This window comes from Symphalangus syndactylus, chromosome 16, assembly GCF_028878055.3.
Source record: "Symphalangus syndactylus isolate Jambi chromosome 16, NHGRI_mSymSyn1-v2.1_pri, whole genome shotgun sequence".
NCBI classification, from domain to species: domain Eukaryota; kingdom Metazoa; phylum Chordata; class Mammalia; order Primates; family Hylobatidae; genus Symphalangus; species Symphalangus syndactylus.
Window position 1 is genome coordinate 73,026,748 of NC_072438.2, and position 22,300 is coordinate 73,049,047.

Below are 22,300 nucleotides of genomic sequence, written 5' to 3' on the forward strand. Positions count from 1 at the left end.
AGGTTCCTGAAAGCCAACCCAAGAGATCTCAGTGTCATTAGAATTGGTTTTCTTTCTTTCTCTTTCTTTTCTTTCTTTCTCTCTTTCTTTCTTCTTTCTTTCTTTCTTTCTTTCTTTCTTTCTTTCTTTCTTTCTTTCTTTCTTTCTTTCTTTCTTTCTTCTTCTTTCCTTCCTTCCTTCCTTCCTTCCTTCCTTCCTTCCTTCCTTCCTTCCTTCCTTCCTTCCTTCCTTTTCTTTCCTTCTTCTTTCTTTCTTTCCTTTCTTTCTTCTTCTTCTTTTTTTTTTTTTTCAGAGTCTCACTCTGTCACCTAGGCTGGAGTGCAGTGGTGTGATCTCGGCTCACTGCAACCTCTGCTGCCCAGGCTCAAGCAATCCTCCTGCCTCAGTCTCCAGAGCAGCTGGGATTACAGGTACCCGCCACCACACCTGGCTAAGTTTTGTATTTTTAACAGAGATGGGTTTTGCCATGTTGGTCTCAAACTCCAGGACTCAAGAGATCCTCCTGCCTCGGCCTCCGAAAGTGCTGGGATTACAGGCAGGAGCCACCATGCCCCGCCAGAATTGGCATTTTTCTGAAAATAATAAGTAAAATAAAAATCTAAAGGAATGTTTATGTGAGATATAATTGCCCCTGGTAACTTAGGAACTGGAGAAAAGTAAACGGGTTCACTTTGTATGGTGTTTAAGAAGCGGCATTACCTTTTTGACAGTTATAACCCCTTCTTGGGTTTCCTGGTCGGTGATGACATCAAACATATCCAGCCCCTCACCGTCTGTGATGCTGTACTCAATTTCAGCATTTTCTCCCACATCAGCGTCGCTGGCTTTGATTCTGCCAATTGGTGTACCCGGTGGAGAAGATTCAGGAGTTTTAAACTGGTATGTACCTATTAATCACCAGACAGATATAAGTCAAACATAGACTAACCGCACTCTATCATCATAAAAACAAAACCTATTCTCTAATAGTTCTTTGAGACATTACCATCAGGTAGATTTGTGCTTTCCTTAAAATAACTAATGGTGGCCTGTTCTTCTTATGTCTACTTTCATGGTTGTTAAGAATGTTTCTTCTATTTCATGACCTGTCTCCTTGCACATGGAGAACACTTTTCTTGCCTGTAAACAGGCTCCAAAGTTTATGGTGTGATTGTGAGAACAACTGACTGGCTACAGGAGGCACAGAAGATTTCAAAGCCCTTTGTTAACTTCATCTAACAGAAAGAGTAGAGAAGAATTTAATCTGAACTGTGACTTTAAGTTAATTACTAGGTATTCTTTAAAAGAGTTCCTTCTACCATTGCTAATAATAGCTGGAGGTGGAAAGAAATTATAGCAACTTGGAGGCTGTATCCAAGTAGATATTCTTTTATTCATACATGGAGCTGGACCTAGTTGCAGAGTTAGAGATATAGGTAAATACATTAAGTGATAAAACTCCTAATTTTTTTCTTTTGACTCTTAAATTTTATTATTTTATGCATAGATTTCTCCCATACTTTTATTTGTATTACTAATTTGAAACCTATGTTTCCTATATAGACACTTTTTAAAAAAATATGCTCCTGTTACAAACTTAGTTTAGGGAGACTACATATGAGTTTCAGTTTAGATCGGCCAGGCCACGATGTACTTAGCACCAAAAATATAAAATAATAAAATCAAGGCTTATTCTACCCTTTTCCATTACATTTTGTCAACCATTCATACAAATGATTTGAAAAGAATTTAAACAGTCTATGGCACTACTAAAATATAGGCATTCAGTAATAGTAATCCCTTAAGTATTGAGTTCATACTTGGTAAAATGATAAAGCAGGTTAAAAAAAATTTTTAAACTTTTTTTGACCCAAGTACGTAACTCAAAAAGAGCATTTTTTTTTTTTTTTTTTTTTTTTTTTTTTAAGACAGGATTTCCTCCTGTTAATCAGGCTGGAGTGCAGTGGCGTAATCATGGCTTACCTCAGCCTCAAACTTCTGGGCTCAAGCAATCCTCCCACCTCAGCCTTCTGAGTAGCTGGGACTACAGGTGCACATCATCGTACCTGACTAACTTCTTTTTACTTGTTGTAGACACAGGGTCTCACTATGTTGCCTCGGCTGCTCTTGAACTCTTGGCCTCATGCAGTCTTCCTCCCTCAGCCTCCCAAAGCTCTGGGATTACAGGCATGAGTTGGTGTGCCCCAGGTTAAGTATTTCTCTAGTGTTTTCAACATCCATTTTTAGGGCCTCCTGCCCCTTTCTAACTTCTCCCCTCTCTTGCCTTGGCATATTGCTCATTAACAAGTCACAGGCTATCTAAGCAGAGCAGAGTGAGTTACAAATTCCTGCGGTACCAGGGTGCGGGGGATTCCTTATGTTATTCTTTCCCAGGGAATCTCCATATTAAAAAGGAGGTTTTGGGCAAACCATTGGTGATCCTAATAGTTTTCATTTCAGGCTCCTGTAAGGGAAATGGTAGGCCTCATAGAACCTTTCTTCTACTTGTTATATCAGATATTCTTTAATTAGCTCTGATCTTTTTGCATTTAGCTAACTCTGATTAAAAACTTGAAAAAATAAAGAAAATAAAACTACTTCCTGTTGACCCATGTATAGCTCTACTCTAAAGGACGACTGTATTAGCTGATCAATTTTTTTAAAATGCCATGATAGAATGAATGGGTTTTCTATTGAATAATTGAAATAGCTTTCGTAGGAGATCATGGTCCCAGAGGGATTTTGTTCCTGGAAGAAAAGTTACGTTAAAACAAGTTCCCTCTTGGGTAGCTCTATGTGAGAATTTTTAGCATACTCCTGATACCGAGTTGGTATTCATGGATGTTGTTTTTCCTTCTTCTTCCTTTTATCTAATCACTGGAGTTAATGATTTTGGAGACGACTTTTGGTATCTCAACTAACCATAATGTAGAAAACGATTTAAGATTACAAATGGATTAAGTACCTAGTTACTTCCACAGTTGTATTTTTAGAAACAGTAAAATGATAAATCCTCCCCTTACAAAGCTTTGTGAGGATTTAAAAGAGATTACACGCTTGATTAAATTCACAAAACATAAAGTCAAATTTTTTCCTAACAAATTGCAGCATGCGTGTATACATATGTTCTGCATGAGCAGATTTATGTCTGTGGTAGTTTTCTTAATAAGGAGAAATGAAACAATGATGTTGCCTTTACAACAACAGCAGAAATCACTCAGCTAATTACCAATAGAGGAACATAAATGTTCACATTTCCTGAGTGTATGACATGTTGTCAACTCATTTTTAATAAAATTACCAGTTCTTCTTAAGTCCACTAACTTTGACAATAATGATGACAATGGAAAATAAAAATTCTTATAGTTCAAGTTTTATAAAAGCACATTGAAGAAATTCATTCAATCAAATGTTCCTACTCTGGGGGAATCGGGGAGGATTGTCATTGACGTCAGTCAGTGTGATGTTCACGGTGGTGGTCCCAGACAATCCTCCCATCTGGCCGCCCATATCCTTGGCTTGAATCACCACTTGGTACTGCTCCCTGTTTTCTCGATCCATGTTGAGCAAAGCTGTCTTGATAATACCTGTGGATGTGAAATTTAAGAGTGCAAAGGGATGCATTAAGAATACTTTATGGAATCATTTATTTATGCAAACAAACATAAACTGTCACCCATAATATGCAAAATGCTATGCAGATGTCATGGTGATATAAAAATAATTATATACAGCCTTTATACTGAAGGATATTACAACCACACAGGGGAGATAGATACATTAAAAAAAGCCGTAATACAAGGAGAGTAAAAATAAGTACAAGTCAGATTCTGCAAGAGTATAGACTATTAAGGGTTATAAGACACTCAATATTATAATGATGTTATGAATGTATAAATATTAAGTGTTATAAGATGACACAGCAAAATCTAAAATGGCTTGTGGTATAAAGGTGTACTATAATAGCTGCTTGATAAAAGACATTTAGGTGAATTATGAGGAAATTGTTAGGAAAGCCACATACTTGAACAGACTGTTGAGTTTCCCATTATGGATTAGCTAATTACCCCTCAGATACACCTACCATAATGAATGCTCTGAGGATTTTCTAAATTGTAAAACTATGGTCTTTAGAAAATAGAACATCAATTCTCTCATAATGATCATCTTGTACGATTCTAGAGAATTTTGGAATTAAGGTTCAAGGTCTTTCAGCCTTTTAGAATTCCTAAAGCTGACCGTGAACTTTAGTTCAACTGGCCCCAATGGCAACCAAAATTTTTAAGTTAGGTTAAATTTATCTCTGTTGTTAGGTCGTTATAAAATAGTTAAAGAACTTCTAAAAGTTTGCCCAGTGTCTATGTAAGGTTTATGCTTACATTAACCTTCTTTCAAATTTCACTGGAGAACCCTTTATAACCTTCTGCAGAAACACATTCTAGTCCTTAACAACTAATGAAGCAAAAATATCTTTTTTTAAATTTTTAACAAGAATACTTCAGATAACAGGTCAATTTTATTCCTATAGTCCTGCCTTCAGTGAAAGTGCAGCTGCTTTCTGTTCTCCAAATAATAGTACTTCTCTATTTAAATACAGGAGATCACCTTAGCCTTTTGTCCTTTAAGTTGAATAATTCTAATTTTTCATCCTCATTGTTTTTCAACTCAACATTCTCTTTCTCCTTGGGATTCTTTCCAAGTTCATTGCAGCACTTAACACAGAGATTTCCAACTGGATGTGGGAACCAAGGGAGGTTTTGATTTCTACTAAGAATAATGGATGTTTAAAAAATGTATAAAAGGAAATTGACTCATTATGATAAAAATATGTGTACAATTTACTATACAATACAAATGATATTTGCTAAAAACAAATCATTATAAGATAGGTTGCTACTTTGTGGAGAAAATATGGAAAACAGAAAAATGAGATGTTGAAAAGAGGATTCCAGATGGCATTTCACTTTGATTAGGACTCCATCAGTTAGGATGGGCTAGACAATGATGTGATAACAAACAATGCAAAATCTTAGTGGCTTCACACAACTAAAGTTTATTTTTCGCTCATGCTCTGAGCGGGTAAGCAGGTAGCTTTGTTCACCATACCACTCAGACATTCAGGCTACAGACTACATCTCAACACTGGTTTCCATGATCACTGTGGCAAGGGACAGGAATGTGGCAGATTGTGTACCAGCTTTGAAAATTTTACTTAGAAGCGACTTGTATCATTATCACATTTTATTCACTCAAATAAATCACATGACTACATCCAGTTTTAGAGCAGAATAGAGAGACACAATCCTACTAAATAATTAGAAAAAGAAGATTCCAAATATCTGTAAACAGGCCAATAGCTATCAAAATGGGGTTGACCTTTTAGCTTTACCCCAAACTGGAAGAAAACTAAGGCAATGTGTAATTTTTCTCAATCGACTCCATAGAAAGGGTGAGTGAAAGATTCATTGCCAGATTTTTTGATTAAAATGATTCAGATATCATGTTTACAAATATATCATTAGTGTTTGGTGGATGTATGCAAGAAAATCCAATCACATTGTTTTTTTTATTAAAAATATGCTAGCTCAGCTGAGCATGTCAATTAAAATTACAGATTGTAAAAAAGAAGATCAAAAAGTCTAACCTGTTTCTGATTCAACTGAAAAATAGGGCTGTCCCTGTAGAATACTGTAGACAACTTTAGCACTGTTCCCATACGTTGGATCATCTGCATCCGTTGCAGTGACTTGGACAACAAATGTACCTGTAATGACAGAAATATAAACTGAAAACACATCAAGAGTTCATATCAATCTTTAACACACACCAAAACCAGCACAATCTTAATTTTGTATAGAAATATCATGCTGAGGAAGTCGAGAACTTTGGTAGGATGCTGGGTGAAAAAGGATTGGATTCTTTAAAGAAATACAACCAACATTTAGAAATATGTTAAGGATTAGGTTACAGAGAAGCATGGGAATGATCATGACTTGGGGTGGAACTGATTCCAACCCATCTCCAATGGCGGGATTTGACTGGACTCTTGCTTTAGTGATTCTTTCGAGTTATCCAGGACAAACTCAATCAGCATCTTGCTTCCTTTGTCCACAGGAATTAGTTTAGGAATTGTCCGATCGGGGCCACTCATGATTTTGCTGGAAATTCTGTCATAGATACTCTTTTTCTTGGACTGTAATGTGCTGATATACATTTGCAGCAGCTATTTTGTGATCTTAGAAATGCCAGCCTGAGGACAAAGCTAGGTAGAATAGAAAATTATAGAAAAACAGCTAGAACTCAGATCAAATCTTGTCCAAAGCCCGCTTTACTTTTGGACTTCAGTAATGTGACCAATAAATACTTATATGTTATTGTTTAAACTAGTTTGAGTTGGATTTCTTGTTACTTACCAATAAAAGCATCCTAAATGATAAATCTATCTGATAATTCTAAGTGGTTGAAAGACCTTGAACCTTAAAGACTGTAGTTAGGGATTACATAAAGAATCAATGAATTGGAACAGCAGAGCACAAACATCTGGAATCTGTAATTCCAAAAGGTTATTATAATTAAATATACAAAGAAGGCTATTACATTTCAGATTAGCATTCTTATTTTAGAGACCACAGTTGCCTAATAATCTTCAAAGTATTCCTAACCCCCTGAAATTCCACATAAATTTTCATGTGTATGCCTACATGTCTATTTCACTGAGGAGAAATTCCATAGATTTTATATGATCCTCAAAGGGCTCTGTGACTTCCTGAAAGGATAAGAGTCTCTGATTAAGATCACTTAATGGCTGTTTTTTGTTATTTGTATCAGATAACCAGTAAGCATACTGCTGGAGTTCACCTTTCCATGAAAGGGGTAGGGAAGTTACATCTAGGGAATATTAGGAATTCTACATTGCTTTTGTAGTATCTAGCCAATTTCACTTATTGAAGAAATAGATTGTAGTATGTTAGGGTTGGATGCCCTGAATGCATGGTGCTGATGCACCAAACAGAGCACCTACCATTGTAATTTGGCAAGGGAGGTGGGGAGACTGAGAACATCTTATGATTTTAGGGTGAGAGTCAAGTCAACAAACACTCAAGTTCTTATTTAACATTAACACAAAATTTGATTGCTTTTAGAATATGATATCTGGACATTTTAAATGTCTATTCGTTGCCAGATATTGTACTAGGGGCTCTGCACCTGTTTTCTCATCTAATCCTCATGATAGCCCTTAGGAGTCAACATTTATTATTTATTTTTTCAAGATATAGAACTAGAGGATCAGAGAAATCAAACAATTTGCCCAAGGCTACACTGCTGGTTCTTAGTGGAGATGGTTTCAAATTCAGTTCTGTTTGATACCAAAGTCCATTTTTGCTCCCATGCTGTTGTCCCACTGCCTTTAGGTAATTTCTTGAAGATGCCTTTCTATAAGCACAATAATGAGATGTCAATTAAGGACGATGAATATCAACATAACTGTGTCTGTGTGCAAACTGAAAAAAAGCCTTTTTATTTTTCTCAAGACATGTTACTGTCAACTACTCCTAAATATTTGTAATACAAATTTAATTCTATAATGGCTTCAAAAGTGAATGGCATCCCCTAGAGTGGTGCAGTGCAATACCCGCATATCTGGTTACAGTTGCCCTGAGTGGTGCCAATGAAGAGACTATTCTTCATGAATTCTTCCGCCTTTTACCACGTAGAGGAGAAATTTTTTCGTAACAAATTTAAAGAATGCCATTCTATTGCTGCTATAACCAGTGAAGAAGAAGAAGAAAGAAAACAAAAATTCCAATCATCTCCCTGTTTGCTTTGTGAGGCTTGCAATTTTTGTAACAAAATAAAGTGGCTTTAAATAATGAGAAAAGCAATTTCTTCATAAGAAAAATGTAGATGTTTTACAATGATTTCCATGGATTGGGTATTTTCTATGTCTTGGATCTGTGAACTACAATGTCTTTGATATCTAACTGACGGAATCATAATAAAGTTATTATATAATTTCAGCCCTTTTGAATTTGACAGAGTGAAAATAAAAATAATCCTTTATATGAGTAGTTTAAAATTTGTCACTGTCTCCCATGAAGTATTTCAGTGTGGCTAAGAGTGATGTCAGTAGAATTCTTTTTCTTAATTTAAATCCTGTTTACTTCTCTCAATTTAAACAAATTAAATCCACTACTTATTTAAAACAAGTAGTGCAATTGTGTATAAAATATTAATTCACTCTATGTATGTTATGAAAGTCTTTTCATTTCCACCATGTAGTAAAGGATCTAATCCCTAGACATAACGTGCCTGTTGTTTACAGATTAAAAAAAGTTCTTTGATCTCCTTCCCAAATATAGTTACTAGTTACTTAAAGCAACTATCACTACTTTTTAGACTGGATTGTAAATGTAAGCTTTTATTTTCTATTTGGGAGATTGTTACTTGGACCCTAACACCCACATAGGCTAAGAGAAGTGGAGAAGGTTTCTGTCTTTCAGCCCAAGAAAGAGAATGGGCATTCAGGGTGGGAGAGAAAGGAGATAGTCTCTCTTTCAACCTCCCACTCCTACCCTGCCACTTTTCAGACCCTCTTTAGAGGAAATATGGTTTTTAAAATAATAACAAAATGAGACTAGAGTAATATTAGGAAACATATGCACTTACAGAAAGGACATACATGGATTGAAGAAGTCAGCATCTAAATTCATGCAGTTCAGTACTTTGAGCTCATGGGATTCCTTACTCAGTGGATGCACTAGGGGAGAGCCAGTTTTTGGCTGAAGTCACATCTCACTCACCGACATCAGACATTTCGGGGACAGTGGCTGTGTAAACCTCCTTGGTGAATATTGGTTCATTGTCGTTGATGTCATGGATCTTGATGATGAATTCAGATTCGGGCTCCACGGGTCTTCCTGTCCTTCTGTTTATAGCTTGAGCTCGAAGGATGTAAACAGGTTTTTCTTCCCTGTCCAGCCTCTTGGTGGCCTGTATGTCGCCTGTGTTTTCATTAATAATGAAGAGATCTCCTGCTCCATCTCCTGAAAGGATATATTTAAGTGATCCATCTCCTCTATCCTGGTCTGAATGTAACTAGTGTAGAAAAAAAAAATTAAAGAAAGTAAAAGTCAAGCATGTGGTTCTAAACTGTTTTTGTCTTTTTGGTGAATGCTACGTTAACTTTTATTCGATTCTTTCTAAGGAATACAGGTTTTTTTTTTTTTTTTACTATTTACATAACCTCTTAATGGTAAACATCATTCATTAATGAACATGTTTCCTTATAATCATGTTATATTCCTTAAAATCGTGGAATTTTTCAGAACTGGAACAGAGTTTGGGAGAAAATTTAGTAATCTTTATTTTGAAGAAGGGAAAACAAAAGGCAAGAGCAATAGCAAGGTGGCCAAGGACATATTAGGGTGGCTGGAATGAGACTCTTTTCACAATTTTCCTATTTTTCACTACAGCTTTCACATTCCACTAACATACTCTCACCCTCACTTGCATGTACACAAACATATTAGAGAAGCAATATCCTATTGAGAAAAGGACTTTGATTTTTGAATCAGAGAAACTTGGGTATATTCTATTTCTACCTTACATTTATTATCTCGGTGAATTTAGGGAAGCTTGGCAACCTCCTTGAGTCTTTAGTGATAGAGATTATAATCATTTTTTTCTGGGAAGATGTGATATTTATTTATTGATTTATTTATGAAATTCAACTCGAAGCATTTGAGAAGTATCCTAAGTGCTGCCAAGGGAAATACCTTGAAAATCACCTGACTAGATAATTTACAGGTCACTTGGAACAATAACATTTCACATTTATACTTTAGTACAAGATAGGAAAGGACCTTCTAATAATTAGAGCCAACCTAAAATTGAAATAGTCTGTCTTATGAGTAGTGAGTTCCCTGCTCCTAAAGGTAATCAAGCAGAGACTCTGATGACTAACTGTCAGTGAAATGGGTTTGGGTAAAAGTTGGAATTAAATGAATACTAAGGATACCATGGAAATAGAAGATGAGAATCCTAGCTTGGATAAGTAGTCCATGTTTCCTTTCCCAGTGATCATATCCACAGTGTTGATTTCCTATTGTTTCCTAAATTCTCTTTTTCCCACCCAGCAAAAGGTTAGATGATACCTTTAGATGGTACCTAGGCCTAACTATAGGTCTATAGGACATATACACACATACACACACACATATATATATACATATACACACATATATATACATATACACACATAAACACACACACACACACACACACACATATATATATTCAGTCTGTAGGTTTTCAGATAATTTAACCCTATTTGCAAATTTTCAAAAAGTGCTTTTTATTGAGGAGGACTATTTATAAACCCCCAGAGTTTTAAGCATTCATGGTATATAGAGAAATTCGTTTTAGTGGGAAGGCTGCTACTCTCTACCTTGTGTCAACTCTGTCTAAACAGAGCATGGGCTATGCTACAACAACGGCAACAACAGCTACGCCAAGTCTTTCTCTTGTTGATTAATACTGCACAAAATGCTTGGAGAAGTGTTACACATTTGAAAATAGACTCTTAGGGCAAAAAGAGACTTTAAAAATAATCTAACCTAGTCTAAAAGTGTATTTCACGTGATATCATTTACAGGAAGTGCTGAGGGAAAGAAATACTTTATATACGGCCTCTTTCTTAGAGTCACTGTTAACATGTCAAAGGCTCTGGGTGTCTGCAGTTTGAAACTATGTTTGATTCTGTGTAATCTAGTTTTCCCTTTCTTGTTTAAAGAATCCTTTTTGGGTGCAACTTATATGGATATCCCCCATACCAGTTTTCCAAAAAAGATACTTTGGGAAACACGAACTAATTTAAAATCCATCATTGTAGAGTCAAGAAAACTGAGAATCCGATGCATGCTATGTTTCCAAAATCACACAGCTCATGGGAAAAGAGTCTGAAGATTAACTCTTGAGCGCAGGAAGAGGCTTTATAGATTATTTGGTGCAACTTCCTCATTTTTAGAGGTAGAGAAACCGTGTTTTATGTAACACAGCTAAAGCTGGTTAATCGTGGTGTTTGGGGAAGAGAATATTATTCATACAATTAGTAGCCTTGAAAGCAATTTGGCAGAAATAATGGAAGATAAATTCGAATGGGGAGGAAATTGCTTAGAAGTGAGATAAATGCAATCAGAAATGTAAAACAAGAGCATCCCATGATTTGAGTGATGGGATATGCTAAGGAAACGCTGAAACCATCATGACACACAAAGAGCCACTGGGGAAAGTTTAACTCTCCATCGTCAAATTAGAATGACTGAAGAGGCTCTTAAAAAGCTATTTCATTAACCCATGAGTAAGGAAACCAATGTCACCACCTGGCGGATCCTTGCTCTAGGGCAGCTGTGGTGAGCAGCCTGACACAGTGCGGGGGGCACAGTCCTAGGCATGAGCCATGTTCATTCTTTTTCACTCAGCAAGTGTAAGACCACAGCAGAGTCAATTAACCTCCCTCAGCCAGGATTCTTATCTGCAAAATGAGGATAATAAGAGCTACATGGCGAGGCTGTTGTGAAGATCTAATTGAAGACCACATGCAAATAGTACATTAACCACCATGTAAACATGCAATAAAAGCATAATATGGGTCTTATAAATTACAAAGTGCCTCCCAAATTTAAGAGAGTGCTACCATTATTAACTCTTAGTTTATAATCAGCATGTTTTTCCTCCTATTTTGACTTTGAGAACTTTATTTTGAAGACTTTGAAAAGCCAATTTTACAGACACATGGTATCTCTAAGGTCAAATCTGTGATCAAAAGCCAGTATTATTTAACTGGGTGGTGGGGGGCAATTGCTATCTTTACATGTGATTTATTATATTCTGCATTCCACTAGATTATACACTCTCCTCCACTAGTTCTTTCATCGGTTTCACTATGTAATTGTTGCACACTTAATAGGTGAATTCCACATCTAGTCACAAGATTTATTCAGGTAAAAGTAATCAGAAATGTATTTTTAGCTGTCAGGTGAGACCATTTCGATGACTTATAGAACAAACACCCGAAACAATGTTAAACGGCAGAGGAGACGTTAAAGAAGAGTGTGAGCAAGGATTGCTTTGCAGATCACAATTCTGATTTATCAATATTTGAAAACTAGTGGGAAATATATCTCTTCTCTTTGCATTGTCTGGTAATAAAGCAATTTAACTTCATCCCCCTTCCTCCCTCCAAAGTGCATTTTCTGGGTCTGACAGAGTACACGGAGCAGAAGCCTCCCAAAGCCTCTGCTTTTTCTCCCCACTGTCCTCCTCTGCCATCAAACTACCCTGGGGCCAGTTCTTTTCTTGGGAAAAAAAGGAAACATAAGACATCAGTGCCTGTGAAAGTGGTGGTGAAAACCAGACATGAGGGGTTTATTGAGCGCTGAGATTTTAATTGGATTTTTTCTTTTGTGATGTCATCCATCATGGCCACTGTAAAAGACAGAAGTTAAACAACAACAAATAAAAGGTTGTAGGCTGCCCGAGGCATGTTTTTACTAATTTCAGCTTAATGTGACTGTTCCATTAAGTTTAATCATCTGGTTCACTTTTAACGATTCACCATCAAGTAAAAATTATCCACTTGCCTCAGAAAGTCACATCTCACCTGTGGCCGGTAAGACTTTTTACTACTGTACCTGTAGCATTTTGCGCCAGAGGGAGCTCTTGGTCTTTGTCTGTTTCCTCTGTTGATTTTTAAAGTGTATTTATTTATTTAGAGATGGAGTCTCACTCTGTTGCCCAGGCTGGAGTGCAGTGGCACGATCTCGGCTCACTGCAACCACTGCCTTCCAGGTTCAAGCGATTTTCTTGGCTCAGCCTGCCGTGTAGCTGGGATTACAGGCACCCGCCACCATACCTGGCTAATTTTTTGTGTATTTTTAGTAGAGACAGAGTTTTACCATGTTGGCCAGGCTGGTCTCAAACTCCTGACCTCAAGTGATCTGCCTGCCCTGGGCCTCCCAAAGTGCCGGGATTACAGGTGTGAGCCACTGTGCCCATTTTTTTTTTTTTTAAATACAGCATCTTGGCAAATAAACACAGGGATTTTTGGTTGTAGATGTAGCTCCATGGTGGGTGGGACCAAAACCATGGCAGCATCTTTGCCTCTGGGTGTTGTGGTTTCCTGGGGATACAGCATGTCTTTACACACTAAACGTGCCGAATTCCAGCTTGACTTTAAATCAAATTCAAAGGCATAACAAAGATTTTTAGTGGTCTATGAATCCAGCTAATGCTGCCCTATTGCTCCCATTTCCTGTGTGTCCCCAAGTCACCATCTGAGTCAGTGACCAAATGCAATCTCCGAAGCATATGCATTGTTGAGACAGAAAACAGTCCAAACAATGTTGGTGAGGGTGTGGGGAAACGGAAACACTCATACACTGTTGGTGGGAAGGTAAATTAGTTCAATCTCTATGGAAAACAGTATGGAGATTTCTCAGAGAACTAAAAATAGAATTACCATTTGACCCAGCAATTCAGTAAATCATTCTGTAATCTATCCAAAGGAAAAGAAATCATTCTATCAGAATGACACCTGCATTCATATGTTTATCATAACACCATTCACAACAGCAAAGGCATGGAACCCACCTACGTGTTCACCAATAGTTGACTGGATAAAGAAAATGTGGTACATATACATGCCAGAATACTACAAAGCTGTAAAAAAGAATGAAATCATGTCTTTGCAGTAACATGGATGGAGCTGGAGGCCATTATCCTAAATGAACTAACACAGACACAGAAAATCAAATACCACATGTTCTTACTTACAAGTGGGAGCTAAACAAAAAGTACACATAGACATAACAATGGGGAAAATAGACTCTGGGACTCCAAAGTGGGGAGGAAGGGGAGTGATGGCTGAAAAATCACCTACTGGGTACAATGTCCAATACTGGGGTGATGGGTACACTAGAGACCCAACCCCCACCATTACACATGTAATACTCACATAACAAGTGCATGTACCCTCTGAATCTAAAATAAAAATTAAATAAAAGAACCCCCTCCCCCCCCTACAAAAGCAATCCAAACAAAAGCTTACCTAGATGACACACATAGGAAAGTACCTACAGCAGCCTTACGTGGGCTTAGGAAAGGTATGAAGTGATGTTTGGCTAAAATGAAAAATTGAATTATGGCTAATATACTTGTACGATGTAGTGCAAATGTAATGTTGCTCTTTAAGAAATGTTATGGTTGCTAATCTGAGCTGTTATAAAACAATTAGAGAACAGTGGTGTTGAAAAGATGCTGTCTGATTGGGATTGCGGGACAGAAACAGGAATTACAGCAGAGAGAGAGAACATCTTTGTGTTAAATAAGTGGAATGTTACTTTAAATTAGCACAATAAATCAAGTTATGACAAATTGAGGCTTAACTGCATCAATATCTATGTATATGTATAGATGTCCGCATGTATACATACATCTTTATATATAATGTATGTATACGTAATGGTAATAAATAGACTTAGTGTTGTGAAGGCTGGGAAAAGCTTGTTGGGTAGAGTTTATATCAGGAAGAAATTGAACCTTGCTTGAAGTACATGGCAGGGATGAGAGTTGCTTCTGTTTTAGAGACTATAGGATTAGGTAAATCAAAAGTATATTTTAATAAACTTCCATATGACACATTTTATTCTGCTGTATTTGAATGTTAATAATTTGGCATGAGTTAACTAATTTATATGTGATGATTATTTTACCAATTAAAAAGCTGATGGCAGCATATGATTGTGGCAGGTTCCCAGCTGTGTGTCAGCTGGGTGTGTGGCTGTTCAGCCCTGTGATTCAGTTTTCACATTGTAATATGTGTGAATGGAAAGGGTGCAACTTCAGTGTCCCTGGTTTAGCAGGAATTGGCTTGCTCTAGTCCTATTTTTTTCTTTTTTTCTGCAGGTTGCAATGTAAATGAGGCAGTGACCTGGTTTCCACCAGGCTGATGAGGACAGTGCCCAAGGGGATGGCAAGCCACAAAGTGGAAGGAACCCAGGTTCTAGAATAACCTCATATCCGACCAGCCTGTAATGTGAAAGAGGAAAAAAAGACATTGCACTTCAACCATTACGTTTTTGAAGCTTGTTGGTGTTATTGTAGTTCTGCCTTGACCCTAACTCAGTGGTTCTCAAAGTGCGGTCCCTGGACCAGCCACACTGGCATTACCTGGGAACTAGTTAGAAATGCAAACTTCTGGCCCCACCTACCTCCAGAATCAGAAACTCAGGGGATGCCCACCGCTGCTGTGTTTTAAGAAACCCCTTAGGTAGTTCTGACGAGTGTTCAAGTTTGAGAGCCACCACCTTAACTAGTACAATCATAATAGCTACAAGCATGGACATAGGCAAGGGAAAGAGGTGAGTGTAAATTTATGCTATGTACTCGTCACATAACCTTGGGGAACTTGGTTAACCTCTCCAGGCCTTCATTTCCTCGTCCATGTGATGGGAATAATAATAATACTTAATTTACAAGTAGGTTTCTCAGACAATAAATAAAATAATGTATGTAAGATGCTTAGTAGAGGGCCTACCTCAGAGAAAACCTTCAATAAATTACTCTTGAATTCATAAACACCAAGTATCCAAAGGTGGATTTTGGGAAAGTGGTGGGATTTGGATCTGAATTCTGACTTTCCTATTAATCAGTGAAATACATTAACTGGTCTTAGTCTCCATTCAGTCCTAATATAGAACTGGAAATGATTAACGTTGCCTCCTCTATCTGCCCCTTATATGCTGGTATCCTGTAGGCCTGTGTCTTTGGTCCTTGTCTCCCTCCTTTCACATGCTCTCCCCACGTGAGATCCTCTATCTGTGTTCATGGATTCAATTGCTATCTCTGTACCATCAATGCCCAGATCTATCTATTACCCCAGGGAAGAACATTTTCTTGAGATCTGGAGTCAAGAATATAGTCACCTCTTACGCAAATCTCTTAGACAACTTACACTCAGCACATCCAATATTGACCTCATCACCTTCTCTCCAAATCATTTTCCTCCTCTCATCTCTGTAAAAGCCACCAGGGAGTCATCCTAGGCCATCCCTTCTGCCACTATCCCCACATTCATTAAGCCACCAACTCTAGTCAATTCTACCTCTTATGTATATCTTGATTCACCTACTTTTTCCCATTTTCACTGCTGTCACTCTGGTCCATGCTACTGTCTTTTCTCATTGGTCTATTGCAAGGAGGCCCTCCAAACACACACCCAGGCTTGCTTGCTTTAGATTTTCCTTTCTGTAACTAGATCAACTTAAGAACAACACCAACTCTGAAGATGCCAGTCTCCTCTAATTAAATCCTGCAGTGTCCTCTTTACTCTTGGGATAAAGCCCTCATCCCCACCCCTTCACATGGCCTCCAAAGCCCGGCACGGCCTCTGCTCCTCCTCTCTTTGGCTTCATCAGCCATCATTCTCCCCTTAACTCTCCTGGTTCCAGCCATACCCTACTTCTTGCAGTTTCTTGAAGATAACATCACTAACTAGCTCTTTCGTAGCTAAGCCTTCCTGCATGTGGTTCCCTTGACATCAATCCCTTTTAATATCCTCACCTAGTTAAGCCAACTCCTGTGCCAGGTCTGATTCATCTTTATCACCTCAGAGAAGCCTTCCTTAAGCTGCTGGTCTAAGTTAGATTCTCCTTCTATACGCAACCAATTCATTCCCCACGTAGCCATCAGCACAATCTATTGCTGTTGATGATGTGTTTTACTGTTTTCCAAGCTAGACTGCAAGTTCATAAAGGAAGGCACCAAACCTGTCTAGGTCACTTCTGTATCCTCAGAGCCTGATATACAGGCACTTTATAGATACTAATAGTCAATGATAGCAAGGAATGAATGAAAGAATAAATAAATGAATCTTGTAAAAATTAAGTTGGATAAGATATCAATGATCAGTGAAGGTTTCTGGCACATAGCAGACACTCAATAAATCTTAGTGTCCTCTATCCTCTTTCTTGACTTTAGGATAATTCTGTAGATCAAAAATATACATTCCTGAAATTGCCATATAATTTATCAATTACTACTAAACATTAGACACATGATCTAATCTGAACAATCTGAGGAAGTAATTCAAGTTATTGCCTCAGACCTGAAAGCATTTCTTTAATAACAAATTCAACTTCAATTCAATAGTAAAGCCAACTTGTATTGGATTTGTTGACAAAAATGGACCAACTGTAAGTACATTGAATTCATTGACCATCATAAATACATTGGGTGCTGGGTCAGAAGTCATCTGTTAATGGTGAAAAAGCTGCACGATTTTACTGAACTATATTTCAAGTATCCTCCTGTTGCGGCAACTAAAGAGAAATGCTCCATTTCACAGAAACATTATTTCCTAATAAAATAATTTAACTCTGTCAACCATGACCATTTAAAAATACTTATCCGTCTGACGAGTTGCATAAAGCAATGAATAAAAGCATCTAAATTGTGCCTTCTATAAACTTGCCATTTACGTTGGAATAAAATATATAGAAAAAAGCAGAAATTAGACACTTTACTGTTATTAGGTATTAGGATTCACAAGGTAAGTAAAAAGCTGGAGAATAGCACAGAAGGAACTTGTAAGTTGGAGAAGACTGAATAAGGGAATGTGTAAGCTCTTTGATGGTTTAGGAAGACTTCTTGGAGAAGCTTAGACTACTGATGGGAGAAAAATGATTTAGCAACCGATATGAGCACATGGCACAGTTTCAAGGCTCAGTGTGGGAGAAAATCAGAAGAGGCCTTGGGTATGTGCCTGGGGTAATAAAAGCCATAAAGTCAGCAAAAATAGAAACCTTCCCTTAAGTTGCAGGGTCACATATTTTCTCACACTGAACTCAAGTGTGCAAGGAAAGATGCAGCTTCCTTATAATTATTTTTGTTTATAGCTTTTCCCTCAAGCTCTAGTCCCATCGAGGATTAGAAGCTCAATACAGGTTGAATATTGACTCAGTAATTTAGTGCAATCCCAATAAAGTCTTCCTGATTCAGTAATACGGTCTCTTTTGGATAAATCCCAGTCTTTCTGGTTTCTTTCTCCTCCTGCTTTGCTCCTGATCCAGTCCGAGATGACATCTGCATGTATGAAGGAGAGGAAGCCACATGGCCTTCGTCAGTGAGGAATTTGGAGGCTTTTGGAGCCAGGGATAGTCCTCACACTGCCCTCTGATCCTCTGGTCTCTAGAGAATATCTCTTATGTATTAGTTTCCTCAGTGGCATCTGTGGTTCTGGCAGATCATGACCTTTGCTCTCCAGTGATCAAGGTGACTAGCTACATCTCGCGTCCCCCGCTGGCATCACATACTGTCCTCGAGGTCTGGCTATGTCTTCTTTGTTGCCCTAGCACATGTAGTCCTAGCTACAGGATTGCTTTGTCCTTCTATTGGACCCTCTGTTGGATCAGTTCACCCCCTTCTTGCTCTGGAGAAGCCCAGGAAGGCTCATGGGAATGAAACAGGGCTTTTCCCTCACCACGTGATTGCCCCAGGGCAAGTGGGAAAAAGCCACTCTGCTTTCACCTTTACCCAAACCTTGCCACTGTTCCACCCTGTGGATTCAGATTCATGTGTCTCAGGGCAGTAGAAATAAGTCTTTGTATGTGTTATTTGACAGCCAGGAATGTGAACTTCCTTGGTTTCAGGAATATCCTACCATACAAACTTCAGTAGATGGAAGGGCCAATTCCTAGTACAAACCCCGTGGAGACAGCTGGGGTGGAAAAATGACCTACATGCCAGAGCATGCTGCAAGGAATGCTTGGTGACTACATTTATAAATGGAATTAGTGAGTTTTATTTTGTCTGGCCAGCTTATTTCTTGATCTACAAAATGGGCTTGAAAAGGATCTAGAAAATAGGGCCGGGCACGGTGGCTCACGCCTGTAATCTCAGCACTTTGGGAGGACGAGGTGGGTGAATTTTGAGCTCAGGAGTTTGAGACCAGCCTGGGCAACATGGCAAAACCCTGTCTCTACCCAAAACACAAAAATTAGCTGGGCGTGGTGGTGCCCGCCTGTAGGCCCAGCTACCAAGGAGGCTGAGGCAGGAGAATCGCTTGAACCCGGGAGGCAGAGGTTGCAGTGAACTGAGATCGTGTCACTACATTCAAGCCTGGGAGACAGAGTGAGACTCCATCTTAAAAAAAAAAGAGAGAGAGAGAACCTAGAAAATCTATTTTTCTGACAAAACCTGGGATCAGTCTGCCTTCATATCTCATGTTCTTTTTCTATTCCACCATGTTGGCTCTTATGACCCCACAAATTTGTATTTTCCTATATAGTAGAAATGATTTAATTGATTTTTATAACTGTGGAAATATTTTATCTTTAAAGTCTTCTCTTTTGTGATTCATCATCTGGCAATTGGTCTGGCTGGGATTTGGAAAAATGATAATAGCAGACATTTGTTAAGCCCATACATACCATGGGCCAGGACATGACCTGAACTTGTCACAAAGATTACATAATTTGTTACTCATTATGATTCTATTCTTATCCCCTCTTAAGTGATGAGGCAACTGAGGCAATATAGGAGGTAAATCACTTCTCAGCATGGCACAATGAATAAGAGCAAGATTTGAGTCCAGGTGGTTTTCTCTATTAACCACAACACATTTTTTTCCCTGTGTTTTTACATTTAGTTCTGTAAACATTCATTAAAGGCTTACTCTGTACCCAACAATATTTTGAGTTACAAAGAATTATCTAATTTAGTGTTTTTCAGTCTCTGCTCTATTGGCATTTTGGACTAGGTAACTGTTTGGGGAGCTGTCCCATACATTATAGGATGTTCAGGAGAGTCCTTGGTCCCTACCTACTAGATGCCAGTAGCGTCTTCCCAAGTTGTGACAGCCAAAAATGTCTCCAGATATTTCCAAATGTCCCCTGGGGTCAGAAATTTGAGAACATTGATCAAACTTTTAAATCTGTCTGTCTCTCTCTCTTTCCATCCATCCATCCATCCATCCATCCATCCATCCATCCATCCTTCCATCTTTCTTATCAATGTGTACCTTGTGACTTTTAAAATACACTTAAATAATACCATAAGGGATCCGTATTTGCAGAGATTCTGCATAACCCTACTCAATTCAATTTTTTACTTTTTGTTACATTTAATAACTTCTGAAACAGACCTTGTGTCATGTGGAGGAGAACGTTTGACAAAGTGCTAAAAGCAAAAGAAGTTAAAGCCTAAACACAGCAGAAATTTACTAATTCCCTTGACAATTATTTTTTACACTCAATACCTTGAATTTCATGTCAAAAGTACCAGAGTAACTTAAATGAACAAAACTTTAGAGTGATAATAGTGGTAGTAGGCAGACTAATGCACCTGCTCCCCCAAAGATGTCCATGTCCTAATTCCCGGGACCTGTGACTGGGTTTCCTCACATGGCAAAAAGGACTTTATGCATGTGATCAAGATAACAATTTTGAGATGTGGAGATTATCTTGGATTACCCAGGTGAGCCCAAGGTAATTGCAAGGGTACTTACAAGAGAAAGAGTGAGAGATGGAAATGTGATGATAGGAGCCGAGGACAGAGAGAGAGAGAGAGAGAAGAAGAAGAGAGAAAGAGAGAGAGAATTTGAAGTCGCTGTGCTTCTGGGCTTGAAGACGGAGGAAGGCACGGTGAGCCGAGAAGCCAAGGAATGCAGGTGGTATCTAGAAGCTGGAAAAGACGGGAAACGGATCCTTCCCTGAAGGCTCCATAAAGACGTCTTGCAGACACCTTGATTTTAGCCCAGTGAAACCCATTTCTGACCTCCAGAATTATAAGATGATAAATTTATATTGTGTTAAGCCACAAATCTGTGGTGACTTGTTACAGCTGCAACAAGAAACTAAGACAGTAGCTCCATATTTCTGAAATTCAAGGTGAACTGAAACTGCATGTGGTCCTTCAAGAATCCCAGTGGAGGAGGGAAGAAAACTAACCCTTCCTGAACGCTTTACTGTGTATCAGGTACAGCAAAAATGGTTAGTGTGTTGCATGCATTAATTCTAACAATGACTCCAGGGGGCAACTTTTGTTTTCTCCGTTTTTTCAGATTAGGAAACTGAGGCCAGAGAGATTAAGTAATTTATCCAAAGTTAAGCACAGAGCCAGAAAGGATACCAGGGCCTGCCTGACTCCAAAGTCTATTCTCACTCACATCAAAGCAACCCTCTTCACACTGATTATAAACATTTCTGTATTCATTGTATTTATTATCAGACTTCAGGCTAAGTTATTTGTAAATTCTACTGGCACAAATGATATAAACTATAATAAATGTTATTGTTCATTCGGGATTTGTCAATTAAACAAATGCCTTTTAGTTTATTAACTGCATAAAGTTATTTCCCCAAAAAAGGCATTGTTTATTGCTTTATGCTCGGCTTTTGAAGTCCAAGGTCCCTCTTGCCTTGGCAGACTGTGACATTAGTCTCTGCTCCTGCTTAGTCTAACATTTTCATTTTCAAAAAGCCAGTGGTAAATCAAGCTGAGAGCCAGATCCCAGTCAAAAATTGATTTAGTAAGTCATTGTAGTTCACCAGTTAGAATGCTACCTTTTTGCTTTATAGTGTAACCTCTTCAGCAATCACCAAAAAAGGACACACACACAAACACACCCCACACACACTCCCCCAGCCCCCTTTCTCTTTCTCCCTCTCTTTCTCTTTGACACATATGCCTTGGGGGAGAATATCAATAGATAAAATACAGGCATTTGAGATATGATAATTCAAAGGGCAGAAATTTAAAAAAAAAATGTGTTCTTTAATAGCAAATGGACTTTTTCTAACACATGTTCTTCCTGAAAGGTAAAAAATATGTTGGATATTATATTCTTTTACACTGACTTTTACTTAGGATCTAAAAAGTTAAAGCTATGTATCTCTATAAGACAAATGACTATTTTTTACTTAAATTCATAACTCTCAAGCATCCTGTATGTGCACAATAAATGATGAGCAAATTGAATTCTATAACCTCTCATACCGTCAGGGAATTAATGGCAAACGATTCTAGGAAAGAAGATAATGAGCTCATTTATTAGGTTTTTTTTTGCTTGGGAACCAGCTTAGATTTCAAAAGCTCTCCTCATCCTCCTCATTTTGAAAGCTCCCTTTCTCCTTTCTCTGTTGTCCTTTTTCTTCTCCTCTGCTCTTCCTCCTCCATTTCAAAAGCTCTCCTTCTCCCCCTCCTCCTCTTTCAGTTAAAGAAACCAACTGAAACACTAGTGAAGAGAAATTCATACTATCTGACG

The 22,300-nt window shown here is 38.1% G+C and overlaps 1 protein-coding gene and 1 long non-coding RNA gene across 3 annotated transcripts in view; one reads left to right on the forward strand and one right to left on the reverse strand.

The window, feature by feature from the left end:
• Positions 1-22,300, reverse strand: part of CDH6 (cadherin 6) — a 132,596-nt gene that overhangs the window by 22,312 nt on the left and 87,984 nt on the right. For both annotated transcript variants that reach the window (XM_055246065.1, XM_055246068.2), the window contains exons 3-6: positions 8,781-9,075; positions 5,624-5,743; positions 3,399-3,566; positions 700-887 (exon numbers count right to left, since the gene is read on the reverse strand). In XM_055246065.1, the coding sequence (XP_055102040.1) occupies positions 700-887; positions 3,399-3,566; positions 5,624-5,743; positions 8,781-9,075 (771 nt within the window). The remainder of the gene's footprint in view (positions 1-699; positions 888-3,398; positions 3,567-5,623; positions 5,744-8,780; positions 9,076-22,300) is intronic.
• Positions 12,407-15,105, forward strand: LOC129464706 (uncharacterized). The gene is made up of 2 exons (XR_008651677.1): positions 12,407-12,649; positions 14,944-15,105. It is a non-coding gene; the product is annotated as an uncharacterized lncRNA (long non-coding RNA).